Source organism: Procambarus clarkii, chromosome 53, assembly GCF_040958095.1.
Source record: "Procambarus clarkii isolate CNS0578487 chromosome 53, FALCON_Pclarkii_2.0, whole genome shotgun sequence".
In the NCBI taxonomy this organism is placed as follows: domain Eukaryota; kingdom Metazoa; phylum Arthropoda; class Malacostraca; order Decapoda; family Cambaridae; genus Procambarus; species Procambarus clarkii.
This window is the reverse complement of record NC_091202.1, coordinates 24,584,222-24,603,530: the sequence shown is the minus strand read 5'-3', so window position 1 is coordinate 24,603,530 and position 19,309 is coordinate 24,584,222. Positions and strand designations below refer to the sequence as shown.

Here is a 19,309-nt window from a genome sequence, read left to right as displayed (position 1 = left end):
TCAGCCATGTTCCCTCCTTTTTTATTTTTATTTTTAATTGTTCTCAACACATTTTATACTTTAATCTCAATTAGTATTAAGTTTTAGTCTTTAATGTTTTTCCTGCCCGAAACACTTTGCGTAATAGTGGCTTTAGGCATTGTATGTACTAGCTCTATCTATAAATCCATCAATTTTTCTAAAACCTCTTGTATGTATGTACCTTACCCGAATAAACATTTATTTATTATTTATTTATTTATAAGAGAGGGGTGCGGCAGGGGGAGCGGCAGCTGGTGTTGTTGTGGTAGCCACGGTAGTACGGTACACACGTGTGGACGCGTCACCAGCCTCACCAGCTCTCAGCTTCACCAGCTCCCGTGCCCCACACCTGCCACACACCTGCCCCAAGACGCCTCTGGTGCCACACCAGGACACCAAACCTGCCGTGGTGGAAGGTAGACACACACACCTGCACCTGGTGTAAGTCTCCAGCGCCTCTCACCGCTTCTGCCTCACCTCTCGCACAGGAATATAGCTTTGGGAATTCTTTTTTAAACAGTATAGACAGCCGTGACGGGTGACAGCCGTGACAGGTGACGGCCGTGACAGGTGACAGCCGTGACAGGTGACAGGGTATGACAGACACAGGCCAAAGTTGGCAGTTTCCAAGTCATGTAATAATTCTCAATCATTTTCTAATTCAAATTTCTTTCCCTAAACTTATCTCAATTATTTATTTATTATTTAAATTATATATTATATACTATATGTAAATAATTAAGCTTATTAATTAAGCTCCTTTAAATTTTCCAAATTATGCTTGTCAAATTCTAAATTCAAATTCAAATTTTTTATTCAGGAAAAGTACATACATAGATGAGTTACAAACATGATGTTGGATTTATAGATGGAAGTAATACATACAATACCTAAAGCCACTAGTACGCATAGCGTTTCGGGCATGTATATATTTGTGTTATATTTCTTATCTTAATTTTATATTATGCGGGAAACGGTGTGTATTAGCGGTGCCTGTTTAAGGCACGGTGCTTGTGTTACTTGAAACCTCCAGACCATACATGTTTGAAACCATTTATGCATATAATATGTATGTAGTATTCCTTTAAATAAACATTATTATTATTATTATTATTATTATTATTATTATTATTATTATTATTATTATTATTATTATTATTATTATTATTACAACCTACCCTAGGATAGAATGGTGTGAGGTCATTCTGTACACGGGCATTTTGACGAAACGCATTTTCAAATTGTTAAAATACAATGTATTGTTAGACTAGGTTAGCTTAGTCTGGGTTATGTAAGGTTGCATTAAGTTAGGTAAAGTTAGATCAGGTAAGTTTTAAAATCTGCTGGCAGACCATTGTGGGTACAAAGTTACCTGTGTCCCACAGGACTAGGTGTATAACTCACTAGTGTCGGGGCCCCCCCCTTGATACATTTCAGAGTCTGTGCTGCAATACCAGTGAAGAACCTTTGTCACGATGGAAGCAGGAGGAGCAGTGTGACTCTGAGTACCACATATTGTGTTAGTGTGTTGAAAGGTGAGTTTTACCTCAAGAGGATGAAAGGTATCGGTGAAATTTTTTGAGTTCAGGTTCTCGATTCTGAATTTTTTTTTATTTACAAGTCTTTCTCTCACTGTAGATACCCCCCTTTGCATTTTATAAAATGTGCCTATTCTCAAATGAAATGAAATTTTGTTTATCCCAAACCTGTTTCGAACACCAGTACCACTGTGCTGTGCCTTCCTTTTATGTCTGAACTCAAAAAATCTCACAAATACCTTTCATCCTCTCGATGTAAAACTCACCTTTTGACAAATAAACACTGCGTAGTAATCTGGTTCACACTGCTCCTCCTGCTTCCGATGCTGCTGATGTCTTCAATTTCCTTTTCTATACTATTTCCTTTCCTGTACTATCTTTCTTACCATTTCCTGTTCATCTTGTCCTCTCCAATACTTTGGGGAACTCGTCATACACTGAATGACAGACTTAAGGAACACAAAAAAAAAAGTGTTAAGTCTGCAGACACAAACAATGCTCTTCTGTCATGTTAGGGATTCTAATCATCCTATTGATTGGTCTTCTAAAATAATCTTCCCTGCCTCTACCCTTCACAGATGCCGTCTTGTCGAATCGGCTCGTGCCCAACGTGAACCTTTGTCATGAATTACTCGGAAGTGCAAAAACTTGTATTATTTAGAAACAATATTAACCGAAATAGGATAACTGGAGGCCTGCCTAGTCTAAGGATCATGAATGTATCAAATATAGGCTGATGGGCCAGTGCCGTACACTATTTGGAGACAAATATACAATAATTAGGAACTCTGCAGTAGGGCTGGAGGATCTTGTAACACAAGTTCATTTTGTAATACTATGTTGTTTTCAGTGCCTTTCCCATCTTCTGTTTAAAACCTTCCAAGGTAGCCTAGGCTGTATGTTTAATGATGATGTATGGCACATTGTTTCATTCACTTGTAGCCCAGCGATTCAGCCGTCAGTTTTTAGAGCATAGTTTTAGGGCCAATATAAATTCCAACCAGAGATCTTTAATGCTTCTTTATCAGTTTGACTAGTTTTTTTATGGGGCTTTGTTTCATTACATTAATTAGATTAAACAGTTACTAATTTAGGTAGAAAACAGGCCTCCATAGTGCATGTGTGGTCTTGCATCTATGAACCAAATTAAATTTCTGTATATATCATGCCAACGACATTTGCACTAAGCTGACTGGCTGGTTGAAGTACAGAATAATCAACCAGTTTTTCCTATAACCACTTTTTATTTAGTTTTCTAAAAAATTTCAATACTGTGCCCTTTTTTTTTATGGGTAGCAGGCCATATTTTAATGCTAGCAATGTTTAATAATTTGTTTTGTTGTGGGACAGGTAGCCTATGTATGTATATACATTAGATTAGTATCAAGGGGGGCCCCAAGGTCAAACTACTGACCCTCCCCAGGATGCAAATCCACAACATTTGACTAAATCCCAGATACCTATTGAGTGCTAGGTGAACAGCAGCATTAAGGGTAAGGAAACGTTCACAACCATTTCTATCCCACCTGGGATTCGAACCTAGGATTTCTGATTGTTAGTCGAGATTGAACCCAACTGTACTACTGAGCATTTTAAGAATTAACCTGAGAATTATTGAACTCTTATCTAACTCTTAAAATTATATACAAATTATATACTGTATATGTTGGTTACAGTCCTATGGGGTAGTGCAATTTTAGATCATGGTAACTTATACAGTATTTTCTTGAATTTACCAGAGGGCCACCATCTTTGTTGGCCTTGGTTGTGACCAGAAGCTAGCAGCTTGTCAAAAGCCCACCCATTATTCCTGAGGATTTTCTGGAGGGTGCCCTCTGATGGCTCCCTGAAACTATCTCCCCGAGATTGTTCTATGCAATTAGGTAGCATCAGACACAAGCTTCTTGAGAAGAGGAGCTGAAACCTGGCCTCCCTCACAGAGGAATAGAGAGCATGTGATAATTTGCCACCACACCAGCTGAGTATCCAGAAGGTCAGCAAAGCTTTACAGACAACTGGAGGGTTAACAAAGATCAAAACCTCGAAAATGCCAAACTATTCACACTGAACAAGAGAAACGTCCAAAATTAGCACAAAGCCAATAGTACCGTAACATACATGGTTTTGGGTGACAATATTCAAAAAGTATAGTGATGTTTTATGTTTATTTAATAAATTTTGGTTACAGCAGTTGGATATTAGAAATGGTATGGCAGTGTTGTGATAGGTTGAAACGACGATGCTTGCTACATGCTGCTGGCAGAGTCGGGTAGGATATAGTGCTGAAGGTGGCTAGGAAATGGAGAGCTAGTGTGAGGCTTGGAGAGAAAAGCTCAAATGAAGTCTAAAGCAGAGAGCTTGAGCGGTGCTGGGATTTGAGAGCTCGAAGGAGGGCGAGAGCAGAGGGCTTGAATGAGGCTGGAAATGGCTGTCTGCTCTGTAACATGGCTTATAGTGTCTGGTGTGGGAGTTGGAACTGAACTGGCAATGCTGTCTTCCCTTCGATCTTATAGCTGCATCCTCTTGACCTTGCACTGGATTTGGTTTACTCCACTGTTATGAGTGGTGGGATGATACTATGATACTTGTTGTGGTACACTCAAAGTCAGCCTACCACAATGCTGTGTTCCAGGGCTTATTACCTCATTACTTACAAACATACCATATAACACACCCTCCAGGTGGGCTGAGTCAAGGCCTGGCCCCCAAGGGAAATAATCCCACAAATTAATCTGTTGAGAGTATGTCAGCCCACTCCACACTGGACACAAGGACTACACTATATTAATTCTTTACAATTTAAGCTTCACAATATTCCCTTTACCCAAAACAAAACCCTTAGTGCTGCCTTTTGACATTTACATTAATGCTCAGTAATCCCCTTTGGGCAGAGGTACCACAAACAAGAGACTCGGGCAAGCCCTAAACCTCTGAAGGAAGTACCCTTAAAAATATCCCTTGCCAACAGTACATCAAAGATGCTCTCAAAGTTTACTCCCACTATACATAAGAACTGTGGAGTATGCCTGGAGTTGCAAGGCACAGTTATCAAAGTAGATAGGTGGCCCAGGATGTACACATAAATAGACTTATCTGGGGCAATTTCCCAAGATCAAACGCCAATGTAATCTCCTCTAACCAGTCTAGTTTTCAGTTGAATTTATGTTCCCATGGTGCCTCAGAATAGCCTCAACTGATCATACGATAACAGTCTGCTCTGATTTATTTGACCACTACCAATCTCTCATCTAATTACATCATATATAATGTGCATTTCTGGCTGTTTATTGATTAACTAATTTTAATCTTATTAAATTACAAATAATCATAATATTGAACCCTATAACAAGAACAAATGAATGTAATCTAATGAATAAGATATTTAGAAATATTACAGTACCCTATCAGTATATGATGGGTATATGAGCCACAGGGGCTCACCCAGAAGTTAGCATTTCATCACATTCAATGGTGGTTTTTTAGCCTTGGATTCAGGTGAAATGTGGGGAGGTGGGGTTGGATGGGTTTGTTGTGGTGTGGGTGCTGGCACCTGGTTAGAGGTTGTGGTTTAGTAAGTTATTCAGTAGTTTTACAAGGGCACAGCTTGGCAGTGTCTTTGTGTCAGGTCAGGCATGGAATAATGCACCTTTCAGTTTACATTCTGAGCAAGATTGAATATTTGGTATTCAGTAATTGACTTCCTTGCCCAATATGACCCAGCAAGGATAGTTTGGAAATGTCCTGCACTCACTGTGCCGGAGCAGGACACTGATGTGCCCTTAGTGCCTGATCTAGCTGGTGTTCGTAGGAGCTTGCCTTTTGGAGCAACTCGATGCACTCCTCATAAAAATTACTTCCATATATATATACTCTTAAGATTAATTTGTACCCCTATTTTTCTTCCAGAATTACTTTATTGTTGTTGAAGCACCAGACATTTGTACTTGCTCAATTAATGCTTACTATTTCTTTCTATATTTTGTTCATCTTATGAGTAACTGACTTCTGTAAGAGTTCCTTTGCTTGACAAAAATCTGAGTGTAAAGGTGGAATATATGATGGAGAGGACTTAAAAAGAAAATTGGCCTGACTACTTCTGGTTTGTATATGGTTGTGTGTTATTGAGATGTTTAACTCCCTGGCACTTAATGGAGCACTGTCCTGCTCCTTATTCTCCAAACTGCATTGTCCCTCTTATGTCATGCATATCCTTGTTGAATGTCCGGACTTCCAGGACGTGCATGTGTCTTGCTTCCCAACTGTCCCTCGCTGTCACTTGTCCCTCGTTAGAATCCTTGGTGAATTGGATACCTCTGATATCATTTGCCTTATGCGCGTTTGTTCTCGTATTGGCATCATTAGTAATATTTAGAGCTTCTTGAATATCCCGCACATTTGATGGTGCTATGTAACCTTCCCGGCTTGGTGCCTTCTTTTGATAATTATTTACTTAATGTGTAATTACTTGAGTATAATTATAGGATGAAAGCTACACTCGTGGTGTTCCATCTTCCCAACACACTTCACACGCAGTTGCGATATGTGTGTATAATTACCTAAGTGTAGTTACAGGATGAGAGCTACGCTTGTGGTGTCCCGTCTTCCCATCACTCTGTCATATAATGCTTTGAAATTACTGATAGTTTAGGCCTCCACCTTCTCACCTAACTTGTTCCAACCATCTACCACTGTTTGCGAAAGGGAATTTTCTTGTATTTCTTCGGCAGCTTTGTTTAGTTAGTTTAAATCTATGACCTTTTGTTCTTGAAGTTCCATTTTATCGGTTCTCGTTACTATTTTGTATGTAGTGATCATATCACCACTTTTCTGGGGGAAGCTCCTTCGGCTCCCTGGAGCTATCCGGGCTGATATGAAAGTACTAGACCATAGCATCAGTCAAAGCGAATGTAGTTCTTAGGCCTACCGGGGACCACGAGCCAGAACCTGGCTCCCTTAGAGAGGCAATGGCCTATAGAAACCCCCGTGTGGTTGGAAGCATTCTGTGTCTGCCATCGACCTCGTCAGGCACCCAGAAAGGTAGGCGCCCCAAACAAACCCTATCGGGTTAAAAAATTGCTACTGGAAGCCAAACTGTTGGATAGAACTCCCCAAACTAAAAACAACCATGACATCACAACCGTCACTGCACCGCTGTCTGCGCAGTTCCCCCTTCCTCGGGAAGGGGAAGGGGAAGGGGAAGGGGGAGCACCAGACCCCCCTCACGCTGGCTATCCACCCCCAGTTCTATGGCTGATACGAGACCTGGTGGTCGTGCGACTCTGGCTCCAGACAGTTTCCAGTGCTGTACCTTGTGTGGTCCTGTCCTGTGGTGGTGTGCGAGCCAGGAATAATTTCACAAGTACTTGGGCTGCATGCACCTAGGGTTCCCTTCCCTAGGGGCCCTGTAAGTACTGCCCTTGTGGCTTGGGGTCACCTTCCACAAGTCGCTTGGGGGTCTGCCTCCGTGGGATCTTTTACTGCTCGGTGATTGACCTCCCTTGGAGTCGCTGGGGTGTTTCATGCACCATTGTTTGTCTTTGGGTAGGTGGTTTCATCACAGGTAGGGGCACAAGGTACTGTGCAGCTAGTTTTCACCATATTATAGTGACCGGCTCTGTTCTGCCTGGGTTGTTGTCCTCTTGGGGTTTTTTTCTTTTACTTTTTGTTTCCTGTCTGGTGGGGGTTCTGCCCCTTGGTGTTGGTATTCCTTCTGTATATTTGGTGGTCCTCCACTAGGTCCCCATGAGTGTACGCGTCCCGGGGGTTCAGCTATTAGTAGTTCGCTTGGTAGTTTGGGGGTGCCGGTTTGCAGTACCTTGCCTGGGCTTCCCTTAGCAGAGCATCCATGGGGCCCTGGAATTCCTGGGCTTCCCTTTGCAGAGCGTTCAAGGGCCCTGGAAAACCGCATTGGGGCACAGTGGTCCGATAGATGCATCTCCTGGGTCCCATCTCGCTTCATGCGAGTCTGAGGGTTGTTCTGTCCCCTTGTCTCAGGGTGACAATCACCAGTTGTGCCTCTGTCATGCTGCCTGTTGGGTCAGTGACACCTTCGACCCGGGTCCTGCAAGTGGTGTTCCTTGCTTGTACTCCAGTTCACCCAATCCACTGATCTTGATATTTGGGTGCAGGCAGCTTTGGCATTGCATGCATGTTTTAGGTTGCTGCACTGCGCTAGGTCGGTTAAGGTTCCTTCGGGGACGTCCCTTCTGTCTCTCACGATCACTGGGTTCGGCCTCCGGGTGCCTCACATCGGAGGCTGCATCGCCGGCTTCCTCTTTGGGTTTTTCAGGGTTTGGCTCCCTACTCAAGCCCTCGCTCGATGTGTTCACGGATGCATTTTCACTTGGCTGGGGTTTTGTGACCAGTGCTCACCAGGCCATCCAGGGTCGGTAGGGTCCGTCTGCATCACCGCTTCCTCTTTGGGTTTTTCGGGATTCAGTGCCTTGGCACCAATCCGAGCCCTCGCTCGATGTGTTCACGGATGCATCGTCTCTTGGCTGGGGTTTTGTGACCAGTTCTCACTAGGCCGTCCAGGGTCGGTAGGGGTCTGTCTTTCTGTCAGGCTCACCATGGTGCTGGAGATTGTGGCGATGTGGCTTTCGCTTCAGAGGGTTCATGTTGCTTGTGGATCTACGATTTGGCTCCATTTGGACTGCTCCCCAGTGGGTCATTGCCTGAACCGAGGGGGGGGTTCGATGTGGTCCTAGGCTCTTTGAGGCTGGTCACTTCAGGTGACTCGTCTGCTGAGTTCTCGGGGTTTGGCTCTCCTGGCGGTTCATATCCAGGGGGTATCCAATATTCTGGCAGATGGCCTTTTCCCGTTTCATTCCCTTGTCCACAGAATGGACGGTCGAGGATGCCTCGTTGCTTTGGCTCTGTCGGACATTCAGGTGCCCAGGGGTGGACCTCTTCGCATCGGCGCAGTCGAGCATCTCCTGGTTTACGTGGCGCCCTTCCATGACTGTAAGACCGTTGGGATCAATACCTTTTGACTAGACTGGTTGAGGTTGAGTTACCTGTACCTCTTCCCAACCCTGTTCGGTTGTTGCTCCAGGTCCTGGCTCGCTTGGAGACTTACTAGAGGAGAGTAGTAGTCCTGTTTGCCCCTTGATGGCTGGCCCAGTCTTGGTTTCAGGCGCTGCTTGCTCAGTGTCTAAACCTGAGGGGCCTTCCCACGGCTCTGCCCCTTTCAGCAGGTCGGTCTGGTCCGGTACGTGGTTGGTTCGGTGTTCTCCGATCTTCGCGTCTGGTCTTTTTGACGCGGGTTTATCACCACTTGTATATTGATCTTGTGGCTTCCTTGATGGTGTCCCACCTGTGAGTTTTGTCTTGACTCACTTCTTGACTCTTCATAGGTTGCCTTCGATTTCTGATAGGGTTGTTTTGTCCTTTCTCTCTAGATGATTTCAGGACAGTCATCTTATGCCGAATACTGCCGCCTCGTTTCGTCCCCAACTCCGACTTCATCTCATGTTGGCCTCCGAATGCATGATAGAGCTGATGAGTTAGCAAAAGAATCTGCCTTTAAAGGAGAAATTGAGTGTAACTTTGGATTGTCAATAAGCAGTCTGAGAGCAATAGTACACAAAGAGCTTCAACAAAATCTTGTAGATTTGAGGCAAAGTGAAATCGACACCAGTAATTCCATCTATCATGATACTATCATGCAAGAGGAGCCACACATCTATGGTTTATCCAATAAAATCGACAGATTTCTAGATGTTACAACTGCTCGGCTGAAACTCAGTTACAAGTATCTCTGGGAATTCTCATTATCTGCCGATGTAGACCTGACCAAATGTAAACTGTGTCAACAAAATTATTCGCACACCCTCCATCACTATGTAATGGAGTGTGAAAGATACATGAATTCAGAGACAATTCTATAACCAATGTTCCAAAGATGTGTAAATATTTCATTCAAAATGATCTGCTACCATCAATTTTAGGCAAATATCCCCAGTTTGCTAACTGTAGGTAGTAACTAAGTGATTGTAACCTATCCACCACTGTCCACAGGATGGGGGTGGTGTGCAGGACAAACATATCAATTGTGACACTAGCTCTCCACATATGTCAGTTGCTTAATTTAGAAACTGTACTTGTGGTCAATCTCGAACCCATTGATAATGTGAAGACTTACATTGAATTTTGTAACTAGCTCATCAAGATTGTAACTTGCTTAGCTAAATGAATTGTGGGGTTCAGTCCCTGAGCCCATTATGTGCTCTGTAACCATTTCCACTATCGCCCACAAGATGGGTATGAGGTGCATAATAAATGAACTGAACTAAACTAACTCATATCGTGCGGCGCTGGCGGACATGCTTCAGCTTGGGTTCAGGGTGGATGTCACTTCTGCTCTGTTGCGCAAGCTTTCTCAAGCATTGTTTTACCTTCGGCTTGCTCATGCACTGCCTGAACCATCCTGGTCGTTGTACCGGGTGCTCTCTTTTTTCTCTTCTCCTTCGTTTGTGGTGGCCCCTTCGGTTCAGGACTTTTTTCTGAGGGTCTTTTCTTATCGGCATTGGCCTCGGGGGGTCGGGTCAGGGAGCGTCATGCTCTCCTCCGGCACAAGGGTTTCTGCTCTTTCGGTCCTGGTGGTCGTTTTGTTCATTTGCAGCGTCTCCTCCTTTTCGGGCGAAGAATGAGAATGCTGCTTTCTGAAGGGGTCCTTGGGTTGTTGATACTTGGTTGGTTTGGCCGGGCGTGCATCATGTTTTGTGTCCAGTTGCAGCTCTTCGTCGTTACAGTACTTGCGCGTCATGGCCTCCATGGCAGGGGTTGACCCGATTTCCCTTCTTCACTGTTCCAGGGCACGGGTCTCCCAGGTCGTCCACAGGATTATTCAGTCCAGCCAGCCTGTGGTCTATCCCTGTGCCCACGGCGTTCATATGTTCACGGCTTTGGTTGCTGTTTTTGGTAATATGTTCTGGGCTGACATTCCTGGCTTTTGGAGGTCAAACAGGGTCCTGGCCGCATGGTACCGCAGTTTTGCAGGTTGCAACCTGCAACCTTGGGCCTCAGGTTGCAGCCAGTTGTCTTGACTTTGAGTTGAGGAGCGAGTGGCGGTCGCCTCCCGGGTAAGTCCCTCTTTTCCTTTATCTTTGAATAGGTAGCTCCTTGGTGCTGGAGGGGCTCTCCACAGAAAACCAGCGTTGAATGTAATGAAAAGCCATTTTCTGGGTGAGACCCGAAGGCTCCCTGGCAACCCTTCTTCCTTCAGGTCGATGGTTTTTCGCGTTTTTTTATGTTCAGCCTCTGAACTGGGGCTGGGTAGCCGGCGCTGGAGGTCTGGGATACCCCTTCTTCCTCCCGGGGAGGAGGGAGTTGCGCAGACAGTGGCATGGCGGCTGCGGTGATGTCATATTTGTTTGTTTTTTTCTGATTGAGGAGCTCTGCATGCTTTTCTGGCTTTCGGTTTGCAATGATTAACCAGCTGTAGGTTGTTTTGGGATTCCTACCTTTCTGGGTGCCTGACCTGGTAGATGGCAGATATAGACTGTTTCCAACTACACGGAAGTATCTATAGGCCATTGCTCCTTGTGCCTCTCTGAGGGGAGCCAGGTTCTGGCTCGTGGTCCCTGGCAGACCTAGAACTCCATTCATTGACTGTTACCATGGTCTAATATATACATACCGGGAAGCCTCCAGGTCTCACCCAGAAAATGGCATTTCATTACATTCATCGCTTTTTCAATTCAGTTTATGCTTTTGATCTCAATTAGTTTTAAGTTTTAGTCTTTAAGTGGTTTTCCCACATCTTACCCGAAATGCTGTGTATATTAGTGGCTACAGAGCCATTATGTACTAGCTCTGTTTAATTTTGCCAACTTGTTGTGTAGACTGCTTATATTAATGCATCATTGAATCTACCAGAATCTAACTGTTTTTTCCTCTCGGGTGGCTATCTTGAATTTTGTCGTCTGCACTGTTTACACAGAGGCAACTATTTTCATACAGTTATTTCACTTCCCCTGGCACATTTGTGTTATCTCATCTATTTTTCAAATACACTACACCTTTATATTTGTTGGGACACCACTCATGGTCATCAACCCGTTCTACAATACTTAGGAATTTAAAATATCCTGGAGCTCCTCTGATGCAGGTGTTGACTCAGGGGTAGCCTGGGAGTGAAGTCATTCACTGGGGTGATCATGTGTGTGTGTTTAAGCATTATACTCTACTGTACATCATGTCTTTATATATTCCCCCCCTCCCTCCTCAGTGAATGTTGTGCTGGTGTCTTATCTATATACTGAATCTTGGAGAAAATATTAGTCAAGAGTCTTTGCTAACTCACAATTGTTTGTATATACTGTAAATAGCATACAGTATTTGACATAAGACAGATAATAGAATGACTTTGCAATTTATTATTGATATACATGCATTTATATTTTCAGGCTGGTAATGGGGGTTTTGTAGTGCCCAGTGATGCCTGCTGCTCCGATCCCACGAGTCCGCCAGTGTGGCAGACTTGATAAACTGTCTCTGTCGGCATTGGAAAAGTTTCTTCTACGAGCTTTTTATTTTTTGGCCAAGGAAGGGTGCACAAGTACACCTGAAGATCTGTTGGGTAGTGGAAATCATAGTCCAATCATTACAACACTTTGTGAAAAAGACAGTCTCTCGCCAATTGAAGAAATACGTTCGTATCTCTTTCCGAAACTTCACATGTGTTATCGGCAACAGCTTGTAGATGACCTTTTAATTGCAATGGGCTCACCTGAATTTGATGAAAATATGCTAGTAGCTGAATTAGAATTTAAATTCAGATCTTGTGATATAGTTGCAAGCACCAGTGACATGAATCAGATAATTCAAAATTATTTAAAGTGTTTATTGCTTGGATATGTAACTAAACTAGATTTTAGTGAGCTCTATGCTGGAGAAAGCTGTTGGATAGCCAGATCCCGAAGGATTTTGCATACGTGGGGTCAAGTTAAGGGAGATGGCTCTGAGTTTACTAAAGGAATAAAAAACAATAATGTTAATACAATCAGTGTTGAGTGCATGTGGAAGGATCTGGTGTTTGAAAACAGTAAAGCTGTCGGAAGGGGAGCAATAGCCTCTGCTCCATACTTTCGTGAGTTGCTTAGCATCAACATTGATTACGTGGCAACAGGCCAGCTGGTGTGGTCAATAGGATGTAATTGTCCTCTTCTTCAGCATTTAAGTTTGTACCTAGACACAAGAGATGATAGAAAATATAGTAAACATTTTGAAGATAATTTAGTGGACAGTTTAGCTGCCTTGTATGGCCATAAAAAATATACACCATCGTTTTACCGAGGACGACCGTTAGGTTGTCCGAAACTTCAGACTTTAATTATGCCCTTAGTAGGGGATCACGAGAGGCTGGAGGTATGCACATCCAAGCTACTGTGTTATTTACCGCGTCTTCATGCTGTTCATAATGTAAGCACTGCAAAAACATTTGTAGCTCTTCTTAGCGATGAAGACTTCAAGCGTAAGCCTCTGTCACTCAAATATATTGATGAATCCCATTCAGAAGAGGCAACCACAGAAGATATTTGTGAACATTTTCAGTTGGATATGAAGTTTTTTTTTCCAAAGGTGACTAGCATTAAAATAATTCAGAGTAAGCAACGAGGCGGCCTCAGAATTATGTCATATTTTCCCAAAGTGAATAACCTGGAAGTAATTACATTAGAATTAGGGGAACTGGAATTTGGAAGCAACTTCACCCGCCTAACACATTTTAAGAGCAATTGCAGATGGGATGAAAAGAAACTGGCTGGTTTCTCACAGCGAGCACCCAACCTTGAGGACCTGACCTTTTCCCCAGGTTCTCTTCACAAGCACAGGAAATCCAGAGATTCCATATCTTTCCCAGTGCTGAAAATAATTAGGTTGCTCAATTTGGATCACATAGACCCTGAACCATTTACTTCATTGATCAAGGGAACCAAAGTTCTCACTCACTTGATCATAGAAAATGGTGATTATAGAATAGAGGCCCTTCACTCTCTGACTGCAGTTATAAATGATAAAACTGTTGCAGCTATTTTGTCATCGCTTAAGAAGCTAGTTGTGTTTCGTGCAAGTTTAACAAAGTTCGTTGGAAACGGTCGATATGCCATGACTATGAAAAGTGTCAACAGCTTTCTTAACAGCTGCCCAGATCTATCAGAGATTGGTAATTTATTTCACTGGGACATTCCCTACCAAGATGTATTGGCGCTGAAGCAACAGGCAAAAGACAAAAATTGGGATGTTAATTTATTTCCACCTGAGCGTTTGTGATGCATTTTCTTTAGCTGTAAAAAGGGTAAATTTTCACTATGTTCCAGATGAAGGGTCATCCCCATGTGATTGACGGTGACTCTAGATGAAGACTTGATGTGTTTTATAATTTCAAGTTTGAATAACAATCTTACCACAATATAACAATGGAGTGTTTCAACAAATAACTGGTTAATTTGGTCTTCAGGAATTGTATTTGGAGTATTCATCTACATGTACATTTGAATTATGAAATAAGTTTGTTGATAAAGATTTTGATTTAATGGGGATGCAGCATGACAGTTTTGACTGTCAAAAATTCATTTATTTTGTTTGTCTGAAATTTGACTATTTGGTAGCACAATCACATAAATTATAATTGCAATATTTTACTCCAGTAATATCTTTAGTATTCCTTATAAGTCATAGATTCTTGCAATGTAGTAGCATTCTTATTGCACTGTGCATTTTTGAAGGTACATTCTTCTACCAGATGTTTTCACAATGTTTTGTTTTCACTGGTTTGTGTGAGATGTATATTATCAACACAACTAGGCAATGCTGGCTTAGTTCACGTGTCAAACAAAAAAATAACACTTGTAATATGTTTTGTGATTTATATGTTGTTCCTTTGAAGAATGAATTATTATTGTGTTCAACAGGTTTGATTATTATTCATTATATGCAAGCTGATGAGTGTGTGTGTGTGTGTGTGTGTGTGTGTGTGTGTGTGTGTGTGTGTGTGTGTGTGTGTGTGTGTGTGTGCGCGCATCTCTGAGTATCACACTCCTTGTTTGTGCTCTGATGAATAAATTGACAGAGCAAAATGGGCAAAATTGCTTTCAAATATGTGCATAAGACTGTTCATTTTATTTACCACATTAGAGCATTTAAATTTTAATGGCCATAGACAGCGTAAACATCAGAAGATACACTTAAGTTAAGCATTTCGTGTTTGAATAATGGCTCTGACTAGGCTGTGTATTGGCAGCCAGTCATGGGTGTTTAATGGAATAAAGTCTGCACTTCATTGTTTGAACTGCATTTTTTATTTTTTATTTTTTTTATTTATTTATATATACAAGAGTCGTTACATTCTTGTACAGCCACTAGTACGTGTAGCATTTTGGGCAGGTTCTTAATACTGTACCATGTTCCCTGGAATACGAACCGCCAAATCGTTTAATAACCAAGGTATTAGGGTACCTCTGTATACATTGTTCAACTTAATCTTGTACCTCCTTATGGAATATCCTGATTTTCAAGATGATCATAGGGTTTTCTTTCCTAATGTCCCACTGGGTTGCTAGAGTCTTGGTGAATCTGATACCTTCATGTCATTCACTTTGTCCTTTTTTTTCCTCATATTGGCATTTGTAATGATCTTAGCGCTTTTTTAATATCCCTGACACAGATAGTGCTACATAGTCTTATTAGTTTAGTGCCTTCTTTGTTGATAATTACAGTACTACAGATAATTTTGATGAGTTGATAATTACAGATAATTACAGAGATGCTCCATCATATCCCTCTGTGTTCCTTGCAGTACTTGTTGCATGTATATAACCATCCTTGGGAGTTGTCTTTGGCCTCCAAAGATTGACTTGAAGTGGTTGTTTTTTTATTAGAAAACCTGATACTCGAGGTACTTCCCCCTAAGGATTTTCATATCATTGCCCTGACAAGTGGCGTCTGCAAACTCAGAGTATGATTAATGTAAGTCTGATGTAGGCAATGAGTCACAATAACGTGGCTAAAGTATGTTGACCAGACCACACACTAGAAGGTGAAGAGACGACAACGTTTCGGTCCGTCCTGGACCATTCTCAAGTCGATTGAGAATGTAGTCTCATGTAGTTTCTGGAATATTATTGCTTACCTCTCCCCCCTTACCAATTTGGGTTTCAAAAGTGTCATTAGTACAATGGATATTTTAGTGGACTTGGTCTACATTCATATTGCCTTTGACTTGAATTCCTCCATTGTTAGTTCTTTTGAACTATGTGAAGGCTTATGACACTACATGGAAATACAGTATTTTGCTTCAACTGCATTCCTTTGGCCTTTGTGGCAATCTCCCACCTTTCTGTTCAAAGTTTCCTCTCTCGTTGTTCATTTCCGGTGAGATTTGGTGCTGCTTTTTCTAAACAAAATTTAACAACGTGATGGCATTTCCCTAAAGTAGTGTGCCATGAAGCTTCATGGAACACAGAGAGGAACCAGCATTTTCTTTTTAAAAGAAAATGTAAATTCTTCTTGTAAAAGAAGAATTTTTCTTCTTTTACAATTCTGACTACATTGTTGTAATTCATGCTTCTTATCACAGTATCGACATCTGGTGTCCAACTGTTATTTCCATGCCATATGTCACCAAAGAGAAAGAACACTTTGTGTATAGTGTGTATATATACACACTATATAATATTTTAAAGTGTATAAATTACATTGTGTATAGTAAATTTTATAATATTTCAATATATTTTGCCACTTTCCTGTATCCTAGTCCTTGCACAAAGTCTTTCTGGAGCCTCAACCTTCAAGGTAACAATATGGTTTTGTTTTTCACTGGTTTAAGTTACCCTTATCTAGCTCTCTTTCCAAGTATATTTGTGAGGTCTTGGTTTATTTGTTCCCAGTTAAGCCGCTTGCTGTTGAAATTGAATTGATTCTTCTCTTGGATTTGAGACTGGCTGCACAGGTCTATTGCCCCATGCATGTCTGAACTTTAGTTAGGTTATCTGAGTACATGTATTTGTAATCATGTGTCTAATCAGGTCATCATCGTTTGTTAAAATAAGAGCTAAGGTGTCTTCTGTCATAGTTCTAATATTTGCTGGTTTAAGGCAAATCTGTCACACATTTGCAAGATGTCATCTGTGTTTGACTTCATTTAAACTGCTTCCTGTTATTTTCTCTGGTATAACTGTATTTGCCACACTTTTCCATTTTATTTGCCAAGCAAGATGATTGGGGCAGGGTTTGAGAGGTTTTCTAAGTAGTATTTATTCTATTTTTGTAAATTGGTCTTTGAACTGCTAATGATTTACATCTGGTGATTTATATACAAGGACAATTGCCATCTTTAGAATTTCTATTTTGAGTATCAGCACTTCAACCATATCATTTGTGGTGCTTAGCAGCTCTGTGCAGATGAGTGTGTCTTTGATGTACAGGCTGACCCCACCCTGTACCCTATGTTTTCTATCATCTCAAAAGACTGAATTCTGGTATTTATATCTCATTGTCATAATACAGTAGTCCTTTGTGCGAGTTTCAGTGAAAGCTGCAAATACTACATTTGCCTCATTAAGGAGACTAGGTAGAAAGTGGACCTTGTTTTACATGTTTTGATGCCTTGTATGTTGGCAAATAAGAAAGATGTTATCTTATTTGTGGAAGTGCTGGATAACACTGCTGTTATCCATCCCTTGTTCTGCTGGCCCCAACATTAGTCTCCTGCTGAGTGTGTTGCTAACCTCACTATACTGCAGTGTTCACCCCTCTCCACCTCATGCCCCCATCTTCCAGCCTGCAGTGTAAACCCGATCCCTTTCCCCCCTTCCTCTTCCTGTCCTAAGGAAAAAAAAAGACCTCTCCCTTTTTATTACAACCACCCTTGTATTGGGGGTGTGACATTCGTCCTCCTTCCTGTACAACCCCACTATCTGAGCGCTCTCTGCTTCCATCTCTTCTCTCTTCTCTCTTCTCTCTCATTTCAATCCATCTGTATGCCTAAGCTACCTTCCTTACCCCTTCTTGTCCATTTTTCATTGCTTGATTTAATTTTGCCATCTTGTTCTGATTTCACAACAGATCTTGACCTTAGTTGCCTCTATTATTTGAGTGATTCTTTGCATCAAGCTTTTTCTCTCCATTCATATTTGTTCTTCCTTACCATGTCTCATTCAGTTGAATATATATATACATTCAGTTGTCATTCAGTATGTGTATCTGAACTTCATCATTTTTTTCACCAAGTTTTCTCCAGTGTCTCTTTGAGAACCGAAGCTCGACGCTCATCTTGGTCACGCCATAGTTACACCTTTATAATGTCACCGAACCCTTTTTAATCCTAGCACCACTGCTCTCTTTCCTCTATTTATTAATGCTTAATATTCTTCTTCCTTCTACTTTCCTTTTAACATAAATTCCACTACTACTAATATTTGATTAAATGGTATACTGTCTTTTTATATTCCTGTTTTCATCCAATATCTATTGAGTTGAAGCTCTTCTTAAAAGGTTTTACCAGTCATTACTCCATTCAAGTAAGTTTAATTAACTGAAGAAATGCTGCCTTGGGGCATTTCTTTTACTAACATCAGTGGTTGTCTTTAAAATCTTATTTTTGTATATCCTCTCTGTCTTTGTCAAATACTAGCCAGCCGACTCATGTTGCCTCTCAAAGTTGTTAATCTTTGCATCATACAGGATTTGCTTCTTACCTAAGGGACATTTTGTTTTTCTTCAACCCTGAGTTTATATGTTAAAACCAGTGATATGTCGTTACAAGACCAATAAGATCAGTATTGCCTTTGATATTTCAGGTGGACCCTACATACCCCTATTTGATTATTGCTCATATTGAAGATCTTGCTCATTCCCCTTTGCAGTCTTCTACTGCCTGGTTTGTCTGCTTGCAGGCTAATCTCTGTGCACATTTGCAGTGTATCCCCCTGTATTGTGTCCATCCCCATAAAGAATTTGGCCTGTTAAATTTTGTAAGACATGAATCTGTTTGGTGAAGGTTATACTCTCCCTACTGTCATGGAATGGCTTTTCCTTTAATACTTTCATATGCTCCTGCTCTGTTTGTGGATGAATTAAAGTCTGCTGATGGAGTTGGCATCTGTTATTTACCCTGGCCAAACCTCTCTGCCATCTTACCCCGATACTAATCATTTAAAAGTAATGCTTTATGCAATTTTATAGTAGAAAGAACTTTAATTCATAACTTATATAAATATACAATAATGCTGGACTAAACAGATGTATAACAGTAAATCAAACTTGCAGTTTTAGCACAAAGTGAATACTATTTAGCTTAAAAATTGAAAGGCAACATATAATGGAAAACAAAGTGTAGTTTACCATTAGAGTGGTGAAGATAATTGGCACAATTTATATCACAATATTGCATTAGGTTAAGACAATTTGAATGAGGACTAATATAAACTAAACATACCTTGAAGTGGCCAGTGATAAGCAAGTGCCTGAAAAAAAAAGTGGATTGAATGTTGCTGGATGGGGCCTCGTAGCCTGGTGGATAGCGTGCAGGACTCGTAATTCTGTGGCGCGGGTTCGATTCCCGCATGAGGCAGAAACAAATGGGCAAAGTTTCTTTCACCCTGAATGCCCCTGTTACCTAGCAGTAAATAGGTACCTGGGAGTTAGTCAGCTGTCATGGGCTGCTTCCTGGGGGTGGAGGCCTGGTCGAGGACCAGGCCGCGGGGACACTAAAGCCCCGAAATCATCTCAAGATAACCCTCAAGAAGATG

General features: G+C 41.6%; 1 protein-coding gene across 3 annotated transcripts; it reads left to right on the top strand.

Annotated features, from left to right (window-relative positions):
* Positions 1–268: 268 nt before the first annotated feature.
* LOC123767059 (uncharacterized) lies at positions 269–18,652 on the top strand. Of its 3 annotated transcripts, none has more exons than XM_045756526.1 (2): positions 269–462; positions 11,969–18,652. In XM_045756526.1, exon 2 carries the CDS (start codon positions 12,000–12,002, stop codon positions 13,830–13,832), a length of 1,833 nt encoding a protein of 610 aa, XP_045612482.1. In that variant the 5' UTR covers positions 269–462; positions 11,969–11,999; the 3' UTR covers positions 13,833–18,652. The 3 variants fall into 3 exon arrangements, with proteins under 3 accessions (XP_045612482.1, XP_069160908.1, XP_069160909.1); XM_069304807.1 differs by lacking the exon at positions 269–462 and adding an exon at positions 494–615; XM_069304808.1 differs by lacking the exon at positions 269–462 and adding an exon at positions 1,538–1,556.
* Positions 18,653–19,309: the final 657 nt, after the last annotated feature.

What these genes read in the sequence shown, in the direction of transcription:
- LOC123767059 (XM_045756526.1), top strand. Translation starts at nt 12,000, where the DNA reads ATGCCTGCTGCTCCGATCCCACGAGTCCGCCAGTGTGGCAGACTTGAT.